Raw genomic sequence first — 19,600 nt, 5'->3', positions numbered from 1 at the left:
AGAGGGCATCAGTTCCTCTGGAGTTGGAGTTACAGACCATTGTGAGCTGCCATGTGGGTGTTGAGGTCAGAACTGGGGGCCTGTGGAAGAGCGAGCGTCCAGTGCTCTTAACTACTGAGTCGTCTCCCACAGCCCTTGTTTGGTTATTTTTGAAACCATCAGCTCCTTCCTGAAGACTACCTTGTTGAACACATGATGTACAACTCACTCACACTGCCAGGCCTCTTGAAGGTCTGTACAGCTTCCTTGGTAAAAACTTGGCTTTTTCCCCGTGACAAAACCTCCCTAGAGTGGTCTGAAGAGCACCTCGAGTCAGGGTAGCTGGGGACAAGTGGCCTAGGCCGCACCTGAGACCCTGACATGAGGTCCCAGAGCAGAGTCCCCACAGGTGGGACTGGAAACTGTAGTCCCAGCAAGGTTTTGCTAAAGGATGCTGGCACTATTCCAACATATAAAGGTCTTGAATGGAGGGTCCATGTTGTGCATGGCTGGACCGTCATGATCCTGTAGCTGGTGTCTTTGCCAGAACTCGGAGTGGAAGAGGTTTTGTGGCTGTATTCCAGAACAAGAGTGTATGGGGGCCCTGCCTGTCTTGCTGTCTCTAAGAGTTCACACATACAAGTTTAAATCTGGATGCTAGCCAATGTTGTAAACACCCCTAATTCTCACCTCGAAGAAATGGGTTGGTGCTAATGGGCCTCAATATGAGCCCTGCAGAAGCCCCTCGTGTGTGTAAACATATGATTCTATGTGAGGCTTACATTAGTGAGCACGGCTAAGCCACATATGGAGTTGTTCTGTGTGTTTATCTGATACCCTCCCTCTGTCGGCCAAAGGGGACACTGAATCGCAGTGGCTACAGGACACAGGTTTGTCTGGCCTTGTTGATGGTCTGGGCTCAGATGGTGATCACCAGGGACTCCTGTCTACACTGACACAGACCCAGGTGGCTGCTGTGTGCCGCCGGCTAGACACCTATGCCCGCTCAGCTCGAAGACGACACAAGCCACCCATCAGAGATGTCAGGGATATCTTTGGGGTCTTCACTTCAAGGGTGAGTAAGGGCCCCTAGGTACTGTCCTTTGGGGCTTCTGTGACATCATGCCCGCTCCCGTGTGCCTTTCTGCTGCCACTGTGTCCCCGGGCCATGTGTGGGGGGTGTGTGTATGTGTGTGCTTGTTGCCACCATGTCCTTGGATGCATCTGAAAGTTTAGGTTCCGGCTAAGTCATTACCAATATGAACATAATTTTTATTGCCACATGCATGTTCTGCTGACACTGAAACCTGACAAGCTGTGGGCATCTTCTTTCTGGATCCCATAGGAAGGGCCCAACCCTGTGGTTAAAATGATAGGCATCAAAGCCAGGCAGTCAGGCCCTCATGTTTCTCCCCATCCATTCAGCTGCTGTGGGATCTTAGCCAAGAAACTCAGCCTCTCTGAGCTTCAGTCCCTCCCAGGGTCTGTGTATCAACTCCCACAGGACTAACTGATGGTGTCTGCAATTTGTATAGGACGTGGCTTCAGAGAATGGGGCCTCCGGAATGAAATGGATCCAGATCCATTCTGTGGGTTCTGTATCTCCTGTAGGTAAGTGGCCTTCCTTCTCCAGGGCCCTGGGAATCCAGGCTGCATAAACTTCTCTGTGAAGCAAGAGAATGCTCCCCTCTGCACCTTCCGCTGGCTCCTCTCCCTCCCTGCACAAGGGTAGTAGGCAGAAACTCCAATGGGACAAGTTGGGCCCTTAAATGGACTACTGCCATCAGGCCCATAGGCCTCAGTCCAGAAAGTCTGTGGGTAGGTGATCGCTTTTGTGGGCCTCAGTTAAGAAACTACCTCCTGGACAATGATCCTCAGTTAGAACATCACTTCCTGGACAGTGTGTCTGAGTCCTTAGCCTAAGAACTTGCTTCCTAGTCAAACCTGTCTCTCTGCCTTCCTTTTATGTGCCCTGGTGTTTTGCCTGCATGGGGGTGTCAGGTACCATGAAACTGGAGTTACAGACAGCTGTGAGCTGCTGCATGACTGCTGGGATTTGAACCCAGGTCCTCTGGAAAGACAGCCAGTGCTCTAACTGCTGAGCCATCTCTTCAGCCCCTGTGCTTTTGTTTTAAGGAGCCACAGTTCCCAGGGACCCACAGGAGCCGGTTGGGATGGAAGAGGTCTTCAACATGGACTCTGCCTACTCCGAACAAGCTGCAGTCCTACAGAGGGCCAGGCGGTCCCCGGGAGGCACCTGTGCCTGGGGCAAGGGATCCCTGCCGGTGAGGATGCTGCCCCAAGGTCCCTGGACACTATTCCATCCTTCAGCTCCTCACACTGGCCAGGCTGCCAGGCACTCAGCAGGGGCGTTGTTGGCACACTCATTTACTTGATTCCTCCTGCAGTTAGCTGAGTGGGTGCTGGGTGTCAGGGACCAGGAACGGGGCACCTGGGGGCTCTCTCAGTAGTTTTGTCTTTAGAGTCATCCCTCATCCAACCAGCTGACAGATGCCTCTCGGTGGTTTTTCTAGTTACTTTGTTTGGTTTTAGAGACGGGGTCTCATCATGTAGCTCTGGCTTCCCTGGAACTCACTATGTAGACCAGTCTGGCCTTGAACTCACGGAGATAGGCTTGCTTCTGCCTCCCGAGTGCTGGGATTAAAGGTATTTGTCACTGCATTTTCTAGTTATTTTTTTTAAGTTATTCTTGGTGCCTGTTGGATAAGAGAAACTTAACTTCTTTGGATTTAGTGTTTTACTTCCCCAAATGTTATCTCAGTATATTAGGATCAATCATTTATAATGAAGTACTTAAGATTGAAAGTTAAGGCCAGGGAAATGGTTTAGTGGATAGAGGTGCTTACTACTAAGCCTGACAACCTGAGGTCAGTCTCTGGGTCCCACGTGGTAGAAGGACAGAGGAGATGACTTCAAGTTGTCTCTGGCTATCACATGTGGCACATGTATATCTACACACACACACACACACACACACACACACACACACACACACACACACACACGCACACACACACACACATACACACACGCACACACGCACGCACACACGCACACACATACACACATACACACACATACACAAACACACATACGTACACACACATGCGCGCGCACACACATGTGCGTGCGCGCACACACACATAAACACACACAAACACACACATACGTACACACACACACACACACACACACACGTACACTTACAAGGCTATAAACAAATAAATATTAAATAACTTATACTAATAAAAAAGATTGAAATTTTATTCAAAGTGCCCAGAGATTTGTGAGACAATCTGATGTTTGTAGCTGTGGGAGCTTCTGCACAGATTAAGGTCTAGAACCTTCCACTCCCTGAGGCACCCCTCCCCCCCGCCCCATGCCCTTCTCAAGCAGTCCCTCCCACAGACACAGTCAGCAGTATTCTGACTTCTTTCGTGGAACACAGTCTTCACAGGACCTGTGGTTAGTTACTAAGGGAGGTTTTCACTGACCACAGTATGATACGCTTGGATAACTGTGAGAACCATTTCACCAAGAGTCACCTCCCAAAGTATTGGGCTTCAGGCTTCTTGCACACCTGTTTGTGGTCTTAACTCGTCCCGGGAAATGAGTGTGCCATATACTGTCAATTTCTGACAGTCAAAAGAGAAATGAGTTCAGAGACGTTACGTGATGAGCTGGCTGACACAGAAGCCAGACCATGAACTCGACAGCTGCCAGACCACAGTCTTCCCACTGATCACTACACTCTACTGCTTAGGGGCTTTGTCTCACTCCCACAGTAACTGCTATCCCAGAATGAAAGAAATTCCTTCAATTCATCCAAATAGAAATTACACACACACACACACACACACACACACACACACACACTTAAATACAGGCACTTACTACATAGCCATGGCTTGCCTGGACTTTCCATGTAGACAACGCTGGCCTCAACACCAAAGTTCTGAGTGCCTCTGCCTCCTGAGTTAAGGCAAGTCAGCATTTGCATCTATGAAGTAGGATCTCATGACCTACTGTATTTTAGCAATAACTATAAAATGCAGTCATGTAATAGACCTTGCCTCAATAAATAAAATGAAGAGTGATTGCCAGGTGTGGTGGCGCACAACTTGAATCCCAGCACTCAAGAGGCAGAGGCACTCAGGAAACAGAGGCAGGCAGATCCATGTGAGTTAAAAGCTAGCCTGGTCTACAAAGTGATACCCTGTCCTAATAAGTAGATGATAGATAGATAGATAGATAGATAGATAGATAGATAGATAGATAGATAGATAGATAGATAGATAATGACTGAGGAAGACACCTGACTCATCTTCTGGCTTCCACATGCAGGGGCATCCATGTGTTCATCAATGCATGCACACATTCATACACAGATGCATGCATACCACACATGTACATATGTGCATGAAACACGGAATTCTTCCATCTCATTTGGGTGCCCTAAAGGGACACTGGAGGGTGTTCTGATCAACCCTGTCAGGAAATGCCAGACCTGTCCCTCTTCCTGGCCGCTTCTGGCTACACAATTCTGAAAGCTACCTGCAGAGCCCGGAAGTGGCCTCTAGGTGGTGCAGCTGAGCAACCTTCATTTTCGGTTACTACTTTACCAGTAACTTTACCAGCAGGGAGGAAGAGGAGTTATAATGCCTAGGCCAAGAGTTGGAGCAGGAGCAGAAGCATGGGTGAGATGAACAAAAGACAAGAATAGAAACAAGATAAGAGGCCCATGGTGGTCCCTCTCTTCCAGGCCCTCTTGTTGGATTGTAGCTGGCAAAAGCATCATTATGGTGACCTTGCTAGCTTTGAGCCTGACACAGTGTTGCCCCCAGGCTCATGTTACACTCACAAAAAGCCTTCTGAGGTGGGTGCTGTTTACAGTTCCCAGCAGAAAACTGGTACAGGATGTCATCATGTGACAAGAGGCAGAGCTCAGACTTGAGTCCGGTGTGGGCCCTGACTGGGGTCTTCCAAACCCAAATGCTGCTTACATCATCTTACACAGACTGTCTTTACTCCCTTCCCTAGAGGTTCAGAGTCCCCAAAGGCAGACTGGGTGTGACCAGGATAGGAGACTTGTCTTCGAGGGACATGAAGAAGATCCCCCCCTTGGCCCTGATAGAGCTGACGGCCCTCTATGACATCCTGGGCCTGGACCTAAAGAGGAGCAAAGCCGGGAAGTGGAAAGGCTCAGGTGAGCTTGTGCGCCAGATGCCTGGCTGCCCTCCAAGTTTCTGGCCTTCTAGACCCCTTCTACACACACCGCTGTGAACTTGCGCTGCCTGCCCCACTGCTAGCAAACACTCAGCACATTCCTGATACCTGTAGATGTTTTTCTGCAATTGAAAACAATTGCTAGCCCGTGGCATGGTGCAACAGTAATCCCAGTTTCAGGGAGGCTGAGGCAGGAGGATCATGAGTTTGTGACCAACTCAGGCTACATAGCAAGATTCTGTTTGAAGAAACAAAAAAGCAAAACCCAAGTCGTGTTCATTTTACTCTGTTCCTATTTGAGTAAATACAGGAAGATACAAAATGGAAAATAAGCAGTATTCACGTTCAGTGTTCTCTCTCTCTTTCTCCACCACTCTGTGTATGCACAGTTTTTCCTCTTAATATGATATGATTGTGGACACTTTCCATTTTCCGAGTCCTATATCCTGCATCTTTTCTACAGCAATGCTTCATAGTGAAAAGTCCCCCCCCACACACACATGCATACACACACACACACACACACACACACACACACACACACACACACACGCACATACATACATACACACACATACATACACACACACACACACACACACACGCACACACATACATACATACACACATGCACACACATGCATACACACGTATACATACACACACACACACACACCTATATGGCTTAATCATTCTTGTCTCTCACCCACATGGGTGAGCTAGAGGTTGCTTGATTGATCTAGTTCAGGTGTGGCTGGGGCTGGGGCTGGGCTGGGGCTGGGGCTGGGGCTGGGGCTGGGGCTGGGGCTGTTTCTAGTTCTGTTTCTCCTCACTGGACCACCTGGAGCAGGTTCTCCTGGCAAGGGGAAGCACAGGGGGCAAGCACTCCCTCCCTCCTAACCCAAAGCTTCCATCTGCATTGTGCAGGTTACTGTGTCATTGATCTCAAGTATTCACACAGCCAGGCCCCAGTGAGCGGCGGGGGTGCACTCTGTGTTCCCAGTGAGGACGAAGCACAGGTTCACACGGCAGAGAGGGTGTTCAGTAGGAGTGTTGAATTTGGAGCAACAGTTCCACTTACCACAGCTATTGAACTTTCTATGAAAACATGTCAATTCTTGGAGTTGCGCTTTGGCTCTTGGGTCCTTTCCAGAAAGCCCTTAGTTGTGCCGTTAGGGAAGTATTCCCCCTAACCATTTCAGAGTTTCAGGTCTTCCATTAAGGTCTTTGGTACATCTTGAGTTTATCTGGGGGAAAAAAAATGGCTCTCTTTTGGTTCTTCTAGATGTGAAGATCCAGCTTCCCCGACACGGTTTGTCGAAGAGGCTTCTTTTCTTAACCTTGTCAAAAGTTAGGTGGCCATAGCTGTGTGGCTTTGTTCCTGGGTCCTGTGTTCTGTTCCGCAGATCTGTGTCTGTTTTTCGGTCTGATGTTTTGTCATTATGGCTCTATTGTATAGTTTAGATCGGGCATCGCGAGGTTTCCTGTGTTGCTCTTTCTGCTTAGGATTTTGATCTGTTCGTTCAGTCTTTTGTGCTTCCGTGTGAATTTTAGGATTGCTTTTTATGATTCTGGAGAATGCCTTTGGAATGTTGATAACCTGTAATATACCTGTTTCACAATATTAATTCTGGCAATCCATGAACATGGGAGGCTTTCCTGTTCTTTAATGTCCTCAATTTCTTTCTTCAGTGGTTTAAAGGAAATCATAGTTTTTAGCCATTAAAGCATTTTTCTTCCTATGGCCATACCATACTATATTTAACCATTTCCCTATTAGAGGATATGTGTTGCATCCATGTTTTCCCTGTCACAACACAGCCACAGTAGTTATATCTAACAATTGGAATGCATCTTAATTTAAAATAATATTTTGAGGCAGAATCTCACAAAATGTAGCCTAGGCTGGCTTCTAGCTTTCTGTCCTCCTGCCTCAGCCTCCAGAGTGCTAGGATTACAGGCATGCGCTATTGTGCCATGTTCATTTTACGTTCTGGGCATATGCTACCCTTTAGTAGTGAATGTGTTCATCTCACTCATCGTCTCACTGCTGGCGTTGTGCATTGTTGTTGGTTTTGTGTGGGTTCTTCAAAGACAAGGGTTGGTGGATTAGAAAGGCGGGCAGAGGGGTCTTCAAGCACAGAGGAGACAGCAGTGGAAGACAGAATGGAAGAGAAGACAGTAAGGGGGCTTGTCTGGGAACAACCTTAAGCCAGGGTGGCCGAGGCCGCTGGCTCCTGGCCCATGCCTGCAGAGCTAGGCAGCCCTGCCCTGGCCTGTTGGATCACACTAGGGAAGTAGGACATTTTCCTTTTAGTTCTTCCTTCCCGGGGGGGGGGGGGGGGGGGGGGGGGGGCTGCACTGTGGCATGCCTGTGTCACCAGAGCTTCAGTTCCACCCCTCCCCAGAACTTGGTCCTCCTTCCGAGTGAGTCTGATGCTGGTGACACAACCAGACTGTGGGTCAGTCAGGAGTCACTGCAAACCCTGAGATGCACCTCTGCTCTCTGGCCTCCCGCAGACTCGGGCCTTTTTGGTGTGCCCCTTCACAGCCTACTGGAAGCTGACCACAGAGTCCTCCCCAGCACCCAGGTCCCACTGCTCCTGCAAGCTGTAAGTTATCCCTGCCCTGGGCATAATAGCCCTTGAAGGACTGGCTCTGAGGAACATTTGGGAGATGGCTACCACAAGGCAAAGAGTCTGGGCTTTAGAGAAGGGGACTTGGATTCAAATGCTGCCACTGGCATCTGCTGGCTTGGAGACCTGGGTGCAGTTTTGAGCTTCTAGATCCTTCCTTTTAATTCCACAAGCTGGGATTCTAACAACAGTTTTCTTTGGTTGAGGACTGAATGAGAACATGCCCCGAAGCTCTCAGTACAGTGCTTGGCTCACAGAAGTGTTTCAGGAAGACCAGAAGGGCTGAGGATTTGGCACAGGGGTAGAGCACTTGCACAGCATGTTCAAGACCCTGGTTCCATCCCCAGAACCACAAAAACAATGACAAGAACTCTTGTTATTTGAAGGAACCCTTCTAGCACTTTTCCTTTCCTGGTTTTCATGAGAGACAGACATACCCTGCTCGACCCGCTTGCCAGCAGTGGCTGGCTTGAGTGACGTTCTCTTCCTCTGATAGTTGCTGTCCTGCTTGGAAAAAAGAGGGCTGGGCACTGAAGGCATCCTCAGAGTCCCTGGATCCCAGGCCAGGGTCAAGGTAAAGGCTGGCTTCTTCCATCTCCAAAGGCTGCTTCACCTCTTCAAGCCCAGTGCTGTTTGTCTGGGAGAGAATCTGGGTCCTGGCTGGCCTGTGGCCTGCTTTTGGTATGGTTGTGGGATTCCAGGAAATGCATAGGTGGACCAATAGAGCCCTGGGCTCTGAGGTCACACTGCCAACACCCGTGGAGTGGAGCCCTCCACTAAGTGGCTTGACTCTGAATGACATACAATCCTCTTAGCAACCATGTCAGGAAGGTGCTGTGGTTGTCCCCACCTTGCAAGAGGACACTGAAGCCCAGACAAGGTGAGCATCTTACATGTGGGCAACTTCTTGGTGGCTCTCCTTTCTCTAGGGGTTGGAGCAAAAGCTGGAGCGAGACTTCTATGCCGGCCTCGTGAGCTGGGACAAGGTTCATCCCAATGACGCATCTGACCTGCTCAAGAGGTTCCTCCGGAAGCTGCCGGCACCTCTGCTCACAGCCGAGTACCTCCCAGCTTTTGCAGCAGTGCCCAGTGCGTGTGGCAGTCGTGAGCACGTGGAGGGAGGGTTGTGGCAGTCCTGTGGATGTTCCCAGGACCGTGGGAGGTCAGAGCCCCTGGCCTTAGTGGGGAAAGGCAGAGAAGGGCAGCGGTGGGCAGACTGTTCTACCTGTTCAGAAATGTCTGTCTCCTGGGGTCTCAAACTGATGGGGTAGGAAGTGTATTTGTATGTATGTGAGCATGTACATTTATGCACAGGCATTTGTGAGGTGGGTAATGGTACATGCGTCTGTCATGTATGTATATTGTACGTGTGTGCATAGGGTGACAGGGGAGAAGATGAAGAAGCTAGGGCTTTGGGAATTGGACCTGTTACCAGTCCCAAATAGACAGGGGACTAGCTGACTTTAGTTTTGTTCTTAAAATGTTTATTGCATCTTAAAAGTTGTGTGTGTGTGTGTGTGTGTGTGTGTGTGTGTGTGTGTGTGTGTGTGTCTGTGTGTTGGGGGAGCACAAGCCATGGTGCACATGTGGAGGTCAGAGGGCAGCTTTCAGGAATCTGTTCTCTCCTTTTATCATGTGGTGCTTGGAGGTTGTGACATCCATGGACTGGAACTTGTCGGGCTTATGTAACTGGACCCCTGTGTGTGTTGACCTTTCTGTCTGTGTGCACTCAGGTCAGAACCTCCTGTCCACATACACACAGATTCCTTATTGGGCTTCCTTACAGTCCTCACTGTCTGAACTCAGGATAGCCCGACAAACCTCTCTCTTTCTCTCTCTCTCTCTCTCTCTCTCTCTCTCTCTCTCTCTCTCTCTCACACACACACACACACACACACACACACACAAGCTTCAAGGTGGGCCTGTTGAGATGTATTAGTACCACACAAGCGTGGAGACTTGAGTTCATGTCTAAAAGTCTCATGGAGCCCCATGCCTCTATGGTCCTAGCACAGGCAGATCAGAGGCAACAGAACCTCTGGGGCCCACTAACCAGCCTGCTTAGCCAATCAGTATGCTTCAGCTTCAGTGAGTGTTTAAAAAAAATAGGGTAGAGAGCAATTGAGGAAGACCTCTATCTGGTGTCCACCTCTGGCCTCTCTCTCTCTCTCTCTCTCTCTCTCTCTCTCTCTCTCTCTCTCTCTCTCTCATGATGCTTAGGCTATTTGAACATCACCATCCACAACAGCAGGGCTCTGAGTGTTCTCTCTTGCATTTGTCTCTCACAGCCTCTTTTTAAAACATGCATCAAGCCATGCATCCCCAACACACTTGCAAAAGGGCTTGGCTCATTCCCAGGTCCTGACCCACCTCCTCCTAGTACCCTTCCCAGTAGTAAGACACCCACAGAGGGTGCTCCTTCTCCTCAGCTTGTCTCCTCATCCTCCAAGCCTGTTGCTCTCTAACTAGCAAGGGTTTCCCACACCACGTCACTGCCACCTGACCAAGTTCAAAGGTCGGTGTTTTGGGAGGGCCCCTGATCTGACATGCCCTGTGCCCTTCTGTAACTTCTACACCTCTTCCTCCTGGAGTCTTTGACCTCAGATGTGGGCCAGCTTTACCTTACAACCTTCATCTTGCAAAGGGTTTTATGAAACCTTCCATCCTGGACAGGTTAGCTACCCGTGTCTCCTCTCAGGGATGACTTTCTGGCCCTTGGCATTCTTGACCCCCTAGTCATAGTTTTCAGCCCAGTATCTGTCTGTCTGGGCGTATATACAGACACACATGTGCATGTGTGGGTGTACATGCCTTGAGCATGTGTGCTTGCTTCTCATTAGCAAAGTTTGGTGAGCATCCTGACCAGCACTGGCTGGGCTTCTGTCTGAGCATGCTGGCCAGGAAGCAGTGGCAAGCCTTCTGGGAAAAGGCCTGCTGGGCTTCCCTGCACCAAATTTATCCCAGGAAGAGGCTAGCACAATGAAGTAGCATCCCTGAGCTGCTTCTCCCTCCCTCCTCTGCAGACATCCCTGACCTGAAACAGCGCCTGCAGGCTCTCCACCTGCTCGTCCTCCTCCTGCCCGAACCCAACCGCAACACCCTGAAGGTAAAAGTGGCTGTTATGCCCTGTCTCAGTCCTCAGCCTCAGTGCACCGTGAAGGTGCTCATCCTGTTCATGCCTCCATCACACAGCCATGCCAGGTGAGGGTTTGGTGACCACCACTCACGAAGTCTTTGTCTGAGGGTCTTCCCCAAAGACAGCAAGGAGACTTCTCAGAGCACACCTGATCCACATGGCGCAAGCATCTTCCAGGGAAAGGGCTCTGCATGCTGAGAAGCCTGGCAAGCCAGGAAGTGATGCATTCATTAGTCCAGACCACTCTTTCCTGAGGACTCCTCAGATGCCAAGGCCGTGTGCATCTCAGAGTGGGCCTGGAGCAGTCAGCCCATCCCAAACTCGGCTGCTCACTGTCTTTTTAGCTGTGGGAGGCATGGTATGGTGTTGGTGTTCTCTGGAGAGCCAGTCTGAGAAATGGTCCCCTCAGGACCCTTCACTGTGTGATCTGGGAGTGGGTGCTGAGGGCTGGGCCTGGGACTGGAAATAACCTTGCCTTGGCTCCCTGCTCCCCATCTCCTGGCTGTCCTTTGATTTGACCAAATGGGTCAACCAGATGAGCCTGCACGGGGCCTGGGATCTTCATCTTGGGATTTCTGCTCCCTTTTAGTCAACTGGGGATGATGAAGAATTTTGTTTGATTGTTTTGGGCGCTGTGGGAGCTAGGCAGGAGAAATCATGGGATAGAGATAGTGTCCAATGTATGCCCTCCCTCTCCTCTCTCTCCCTCTCTACCTCTCCCTCCCTTCTCTCTTTCCCCTTCCCTCCTTTCCCCCAGCCTTTTCCTTCCTTTCTAGTCATCTGTTGTCTTTTCCTTCACCCACCTTCCTTCCTTCCTCCCTTCCCCATCCCCATTCTTCCTTCCCTCCCCTCCTTTTTACCTAGGTAGTGTCTTCTCATCTATCCATCCATCCCTCTCTCCTCTTCATCTTTACTATGTGACCATTGGCACATTTCCTAAGCCAGATTCTTTCTCTGCAAAATGGGTCCAACAGTAAAGCTTCCTGTGTGGCCTTGCTGTTGACTTACCCCCAGTGAGTTGGCAAACCCAGGGCACAAAGCATCAGTAGATGGTAGCTGTGATCCACCCCTTTCTGCCCAGACTCCAGTGAAGAAGGGCTGTTGTGGGTGGGAAGCCCAGGGTTGTGCTGGAATTCGAGGCATGTTCTATGCCCTTCCCTAGGCGCTCCTGGAATTCCTCAGGAAGGTGGCAGCCCAGGAGCAGCGCAACAAGATGACCTTGTGGAACGTTTCCACAGTGATGGCTCCCAACCTCTTCCTGCCCCGGGGGCGGCCTCCCAAGCTCCCCAGGGGTGAGAAGCAGCTGGCAGAGGGTGCAGCTGAGGTTGTGTGCATGATGGTGCAGTACCAGGACATGCTTTGGACGGTGAGTGACGGCCGTGACAGCAAGGCCAGGAGCAGGCCATCCACGGCTTCCACCACCCCTGGTGTGGCTGCCCACTTGCTGCTGTCTATCATGGGTGCCATGCTTCATGCCACTAGCTAGCACTCTTCTTAGGACTCTACGGGACTGTGCAGAGGCCAGTATCCTCCTCAGCCCCACCCCTCACTTTCAAGGCTAAGAAGACTACATTGTCTTTCCTTACAACCATACCTTTCACCTCCCGGCCAACTCATAGCCCTCTGGTTTCCCCTCCACCCGAGTATAGTAGATGGTCCCTAAGCTACCAGCAAGGATGTCCCAGCTTTGAGGATCAGGTGCATATGGCCTGCTCAAGGGAGGCCAAAGCCAGATAAGAAAGACAGCTGTGCCTTCACCATGAGTGTTCTGAAAACAAGCAAAGAAGTGGGGGCCACATGGGGGTGGGTGGTCCTAGTCTGCTGAAGCTGGAGGTGGTACAGGAACCCTGAGATTACTCAATGTTCCACCACACAGTTGGCACCACTCACGGGGGCAGCTCATGCCACTTGCTGTCTCCATACTATCCTATCCATCTGCCCAAACATCTTTCACCCACATATCCAACTACCCATTTATCCATTTACTCACCATCTGCCTACTTTGTCCAACCATCACCACCTATTCACCACTCACCCTCCTACCCACTGATCTAGCTATCTACTGTCTTCTAGCTATCTATCCGTCATCATTTACCTATCTCCCCATTTATGCACTATCCACTGATCAGTCATCCATCCGTTATCCATCTACTTATTCACCCAACCATCTACCTGTGGAGTGATCAATCAGCAGTCAATAGGGCCAAGGTTTCTTTATTCAGATATACCAGCCAAGCACAGGCCAAAGCATGCCAGGGCAGCAAGGCAGCCAGGCCAGAGCAAGGAGGAGGGATCAGGGAGAAGGGCAAGAAGAAGGGAAGGGCCGGGGAACCTTAAGAAGCCTTTCTACTCACCTTAGACTTCCCCTCACCACGCCCTCACTGGGGCGTGTTCCAGCACACCTATCCGGGCTACTAGGAGGCGGAGCTACAGTGTCTCTCTACAATCTACTCCAGACCACCCACTCATCCATTGTGCATTTACCCACTTACTCTTCCATCTATCCATCTGTCTGTCCATCCATTCATCCATCCCCTATTTAACCATGTACCTACTTACCTATAATCTATTAATCTACCCACTATCCATCTACTTATACACCCATCCAAATACTCGACCCCCTATCCATTCATCATCCTTTACCTACATGCTCACCCATCTATCATCCACCAATTCCCCCATCCATTCACCGTCCCTAGTCCATCCACTCATACACCTGTCCCTCTACCCATCTTTTTATCGTATCCCTCTCTTCACTCATGAGTTAGTTATCCCTCCAGATCCCAGAAAATGCATCCTTCTCTGAGTAGCCCCAGATCCTCTGCGCCCTGAGCCAGCTGCTGTTTCAAATGCATCTATAGTGTGGGATGAGGGCTAGAGAGACGGCTCAGTGGTTCAGAGCACCATACTGTTCTTCCAGAGGACTGGGGTTCAATTCCCAGAACCCACTTGGCAGCTCACACTGTCTGTAGCTCCAGTTCCAGGAGATCTGATGCCCTCTTCAGTCCTCCATAGGCACCACGCCACTGTGCACACACTTGGTGCACATACTCACATGCAAGCAAACCATGCAATTGCATCCTGTTTTTTTTTTTTTTTTCACCTCTGGGTTTCGTTCAAGTCCTTCACTCAGCCTGGATGCTCCTTCCATTTTCCAAAGGCAGACGTTAGTGCCCTCTGCTCATTCTTTAAGACTGATTTCAGGGTCAGTTCTTCTGCTGAAAGTCCCCTACCACCACCACCCCAGACTCCCGTAATTCCCTTTTCTCTGCACTCAACCCTCTGAAGTTATATCAATACCAAAACATAGTGAATTACAATTTTTATTTTTTAAAGATTTTTTATTTTATCAGTATGAGTGTTTGGCCTGCATGTACACCACATATGTTCCTGGTCCCTGCAAAACCCAAAGAGGACTTCAAATCTCCCAGAACTGGTGTTACAGGTCACTGTGATGAGGGGGACAAACCAGGTCATCTGGAAGAGCGGTCAGTGTTCTTACTGTAGAGTCACTCCTCTGACTGCTACAATTTTTCCTGTTAGAGGGAGCTTTGTTGTTGTTTTTTTGAGATTCCCTAAGTACTAGGGTTCTTTTTTTTTTAATGTCAGACAGCACAGATGTATACAGCAAGATGAGAGAAATCTCTATTGTCTTCCCCAAGGGTGTCACCATAACAAAGTTTCTACACCCCATAGTCTGTCACACCTTAGAAAGAAGGTCCCTAGATCCTGAAGTCTATGCCAGATTCTCACTCCCAGTGACTAAGCTAACCAGCAGGCTTCCAGGAGCTCTCCCAGGCCCACTGGTTGGGGTTCCCAGAGCAGGAGGCCAGTTCAGATGTATTTCAAGGAACATCTCTGCCTGGTGTGCCAATAAACAGTTCCCAACAAGCACAACTCTGTCTAGAAACCTCAGGGACCGCTCCATTCTGAGTCCAATACTCCAGGATCCTTTTTCGGACTAAACATGTAACATTTATCCCGTCAAACTAATCTTCTGGTAGCCACTTGGAGGAATCAGTTTCCAAGCCCTGCGTGGGAGGAGCCTTGGTGGCTGGAATAGGACCTTGCTTGACCTCTTGCTCCGCAGCGCCATAGTACCCGGCTGAGACATGATTCTTTCTGGCCAGGTTGCTTCTTTCTTGGTAGCCCAAGTGCGAAAACTGAATGACAGTAATGGCCGTCGTTCCCAGCTCTGTGATGGGGGCCTCAAGACTTGGCTGCGGAGAACACATGTAGACAGGGACAAGGATGGGGACAGGCTTGAGGCGGTGAGTTTCCCACGCCCCCCAAAAGCAGGTGAATGGAGAAACTGACTGAAGGTGGGAAAAAGGCACCTTGTTGGGGGAGGGCATCCAGGTTTCTCATCATCCCTGCCACCAAGCTGCCTGGCATAACCATCGGCAACCGCCAGGGGGCACCAGAACTGCATCGCAGAGGTGGAGGAGGAGATGCTGAGAAACCAGAGAGGCTGGGGCTAAGGGGTGGGAAGCTGCCTGGAGCAGGGAGGGGAGGGGGTGTCTCCTAGAAGTCATCTGTTTGGCCTTAATTTTAGAAGGCACTTTGTGTGCCTGCGTCGGGGGTCCGAAAGTGGATGGGAAGCTTTGTGGGACAGGGATGTGGAAGAAGGAAAGAGAACACAGAGCAGGGTAGAGTCCTCAACAGTCCCTTAGTGTGTGTGTGTGTGTGTGTGTGTGTGTGTGTGTGTGTGTGTGTGTGTGTGTGTGTGTGTGCGCGCGCGCGCGCGGCGCGCGCGTGTGGCGTGTGTGAGCCGCGTGTGCGTGCGTGCGTGCGTGCGTGCGTGCGTGCGTGCGTGTGTGTGTGTGTGTGTGTGTGTGTGTGTGTGTGTGTGTGATGAATGTGTATGAGCCTGGATATGTGTGTGCGTACATCTGTACACAGTTCACATGTGCTCCTATGTGCATGCTTTCCCACACCTGGATGAAAGTGCACATCTGCATGCATTCCCACACCTGGATGTATGTGTGGATTTGTCTACGCATGTGGTGTGCATGTGAACACTGGTCCAAGTACACACACATGTGTGTGAATTCCAGGAATGAATTCTTCTTCATCTCCATCTCCAGACTCCCAAAGTGGCAAAGATCCAGGTGACCTGGCCTAGCATGGATCTTCTGCAGGTGCCTCTGAACCCTAGCACCAGAGTGACCCACATCCTGAAGCTGTTCATGGAGCGCCTCAACCCTGGGTCCCAGCCTGAAGAGGGCAGTGAGGACCCAGGCAGCATTCTCTCAGAGTAAGGTTCACCTCCCTGAGTCAGGAGCCTCCCTTCTCTCCTGCAGGGTTTTGGGAGGGCTCAGTCACTTCCAGCTGCAGGCCATGGGGATTTAAATGTGTCCTTGCCTGCTCTTGGCTGTCCTCTTGCTGTGGTGGTCACAATGGGTTCTCCAACCTTTTCGGACTTCTTGGCTCCAAATAATAACAAAGAGGTTCCTCGTTCATTATTGATTTTAATATATATCTAGTAAATGGCTACTATAGGTCAGATACCATGTGGAATGCTAAAATGGCAATGAAGGGACTCAACAGAGGGGCTGGAGAGACAGCTCAGAGGTTAAGAGCACTGACTGCTGTTGCAGAGGACTGGAGTTCAGTTCCCAGCCTCCTAGGTCAGGCAGCTCACAACCACCGATAACTCCAGCTGCAGAGCATACAATGACTCTGGTCTCCACAGACAGCCACACACATGTGCATGTATTTCCCCCCCCCCCACTACTCACAATTAAAAATAAATAACCAAAGAGGTCCTGGCCTTACCATGGCTCATACCATGTGAAAGAGACAGATATAAATGGAGTAGCCATCAATTGTCAAGTTAAAAACTGTATTAGCTTTTATAAGAAATACAGGGAGCAATATGTATGTGCAATGAGATGCCTACTATAGTCTGAGGAGCAAACAGGGATTCTGGGCACAGAAAATTGCATGTGCAAAGGTCCTAAGGCCAAACGCATCACTGAGACTTGATTTGTGGGGATCATTCATAGGCACAAGAAGTAGCCGGAGCCCTCAGGAACTTCCTTCATGGGTTTGGCACAAAGATTCTCAAAGTGTCAGCCCTTACCAAGTGTCTGATCCAATTCCTCCTGATGTAGATGAGAAAATGAAGGCCCAGAAAAGGGATAGGGCATGTCCACAGAGCAAGTCAGGGGCAGACCCTGAAGATGAATTCAGGATACCCATAATTGTCATAATTATATCCTTATGTGTTATAGCTATCACACATACTATACAATGCCCTATTTTACCTTGATGCAGAATCTACCTCTCACAGCAGGGACCTCTTTCTACTTGTCACCAATCTCACCCCTTTGAAGCCCATTTCTGATGCCTGGCAGAAAGGGACCTCATGGTAGGGTGCCTGGGGCTGGTCTTTCCCAAGGACTATCTGGATGTCTCTCCCCACTGCTGGCTGTAGGCCTCCTTCATTGACTCTAGTTCTCTCAGAAGGGTCCATAAGCCTTTCTAAGTAGGACCGCAAACCCTTGAGGATGCCGCCTTTCAGTCCTGGGGTGGTCTTGCTTTCTTCAGCAGAGGCCAATAGACTTTTTTCCTCTGTCTCACAGCAACACGAAGCTGGTCAACTTCCTTGTCTATGAAGTTGGAGGGAATATTGGTAAGTTCCCCTGTGGGAAGTGAGTTCAAAGCCCGGGCTCCTGGGAGCTCTTTGACCTTGAAAGGTCAGAATGAGCCTTCCCTCCAGGCTGAGGGAATCCTGCTGTGAGGGTCAAGATGAGTATGGATGACTTCAGTACTCTTCCTGCTTGGGCAGCTCTACCCAGGGCTGACTCACGGATGGAAGAAGACTGACCAGTGTTTAGTGTGAAAGTTGTGAGTGCTACCATAGATGTCTCAAGGACACCCCAGGGAAGGGAAATCTCAGTCCTGGATGTGAGTGCCTTAGGAATGCTGTAGGCCCACCAGCATCCAGCTCCAAGGGTCCTTGCCTTGTGAGAACCAAGGACAAGCAATGACCCTTAAACTTGAGTGGGGCATTAGAATCTCCTCCAGGGCTGTGATGACAAATGTCTGTATCTTGTGAACTCGTGTTTCTAATAAGTTCCTTCACACGGCTGAAAGCTGCTGGTCCAAGGACTAGACTACCCCAGGAGAGCCACTGGCCAAGAAGGGGAGACAAGACATGGTCCAGCAGTTTGTGATGGCTGAAGGACAGCTTTGTATGGAAGCAGTGGAGGAGAAGAGCTTGCAGGATCCACCAGGGGGCTCTAGAACTCATGCTGCATGGCTGTATCAGTGCTGGAGGCTATTCCACATCCTTTGGTGTGGATGCCTGGGGAAGAGAGGCTGGGTTTCCTAGCAAAGAAAGTATCTTTCACCACAGAAATCGCCTCAGAGAAAGGGGTAACTGTGAGCCACAGCAAGGCTCCCATAGCAAGAGGGTGGTACCTTGCCTGATGGGAGGCTCTGGGAAAGATAACAGAATCTTTCCCATTCCTATTCTCAATCTCTGGGGTCCCTTCTTCCCACAGATGAACATCGCCTGGACCCAGATGCCTACCTCTTAGATTTGTACCGTGCCAACCCCCATGGTGACTGGGTCATTAGACAGAGCCCCACCTAAGCCTCAAATCCTAAGATACAGCCTGGAACACCCGGCCTGGGAGCTGAGTTCTTCATGTGGAAAGCTTGGGTCTTCCTCCAAAGTCCTTCCTCCCAGGAAATACCTCTTCCATGCCACACAGCACAGAGATGGACTGTCTCCCACCAACCCCCTTTGCCCCAGAGCCCCAGAGGGTGCTGCCCAGGGCACTTGCATCTCCACAGGAGTTTGTCCACAATTTCCAGACCCAGGGGGCATGAAACTGTAGCGCCTCTCTCAAGAACAGGTGGGAGTTTCCAGAAAACATTGCAACCCCACGGTATGGAGTGAGAAGTCACTGTGACTATGGAAGACCCCTTGTCTTCTCTGAGACCCCAAAGATGCTGTGGACAGCCCTAGGAGAACTGGACAGATGACAAACTTCCCCTTCGCACTCTTGTGCTTTATGGAACCTTGTCATTTTATAGCATATTTAAGTTGCTTCAACAATAAACACACAACTAGCTCAACACCACTTTTGTTTCGTTCTCCCCAGCCTGGCTCATGGTGGGTGCTATCTTTCTGGCAGTTGACTGGAGCAAGGAGATGAAATGTCTTGCTGTGCTTCTTGCAATGGCTCTGGCTGGCTATACCTTGATCCTGCCCCAGCCAGCAGGCCCTGAGGAGCCCTCAGAGCAGGGAGGGCTGCTGGAGGAAGGACAGCAATTGCTGTAAAACGATGATGAATCATTGGCACTCTTAACACCTATCACTTAGGACCCCAGATCTGTCCCTTTTTTTCTCCTACCCAAGTCTGCCTTCTCCTCAGGAGAAGTGAAGCCTCATTCATTTATTTTTGTTCATTCAGTAACAAATGTATTGAGTCCCCGATTTAAACCAAGAGTTGTGCAAACTCCATCTTCACGATACTCCAGTGTTTCCACGTCAGCTCTTCTCAGTAGACTCTGAGATAGACTCAAGACCAAGTAGTGCTCCTGGAAGCATGGAGGGTGAGCATATGATAAGGAAGGGAAGACCATT

The 19,600-nt window shown here is 50.1% G+C and overlaps 1 protein-coding gene across 1 annotated transcript in view; it reads left to right on the top strand.

Annotated features, from left to right (window-relative positions):
- The window catches only part of Arhgap40 (Rho GTPase activating protein 40), a 39,295-nt gene extending 20,206 nt beyond the window's left edge, over window positions 1-19,089 (top strand). Inside the window, exons 3-15 of the mRNA XM_027421241.2 lie at window positions 837-1,054; window positions 1,515-1,590; window positions 2,116-2,264; window positions 5,041-5,206; window positions 7,747-7,838; window positions 8,359-8,436; window positions 8,792-8,951; window positions 10,886-10,968; window positions 12,161-12,364; window positions 15,129-15,269; window positions 16,086-16,255; window positions 17,586-17,635; window positions 18,510-19,089. Coding sequence (XP_027277042.1) covers window positions 837-1,054; window positions 1,515-1,590; window positions 2,116-2,264; window positions 5,041-5,206; window positions 7,747-7,838; window positions 8,359-8,436; window positions 8,792-8,951; window positions 10,886-10,968; window positions 12,161-12,364; window positions 15,129-15,269; window positions 16,086-16,255; window positions 17,586-17,635; window positions 18,510-18,601 — 1,679 coding nt within the window. The 3' untranslated portion in view covers window positions 18,602-19,089. The remainder of the gene's footprint in view (window positions 1-836; window positions 1,055-1,514; window positions 1,591-2,115; window positions 2,265-5,040; window positions 5,207-7,746; window positions 7,839-8,358; window positions 8,437-8,791; window positions 8,952-10,885; window positions 10,969-12,160; window positions 12,365-15,128; window positions 15,270-16,085; window positions 16,256-17,585; window positions 17,636-18,509) is intronic.
- The last annotated feature ends 511 nt before the right edge of the window (window positions 19,090-19,600 follow it).

The sequence above is a fragment of the Cricetulus griseus genome, chromosome 6, assembly GCF_003668045.3.
Source record: "Cricetulus griseus strain 17A/GY chromosome 6, alternate assembly CriGri-PICRH-1.0, whole genome shotgun sequence".
NCBI lineage: Eukaryota > Metazoa > Chordata > Mammalia > Rodentia > Cricetidae > Cricetulus > Cricetulus griseus.
Note: the sequence above shows the minus strand (reverse complement) of the source record. Positions and strands in the feature narration are given on the sequence as shown.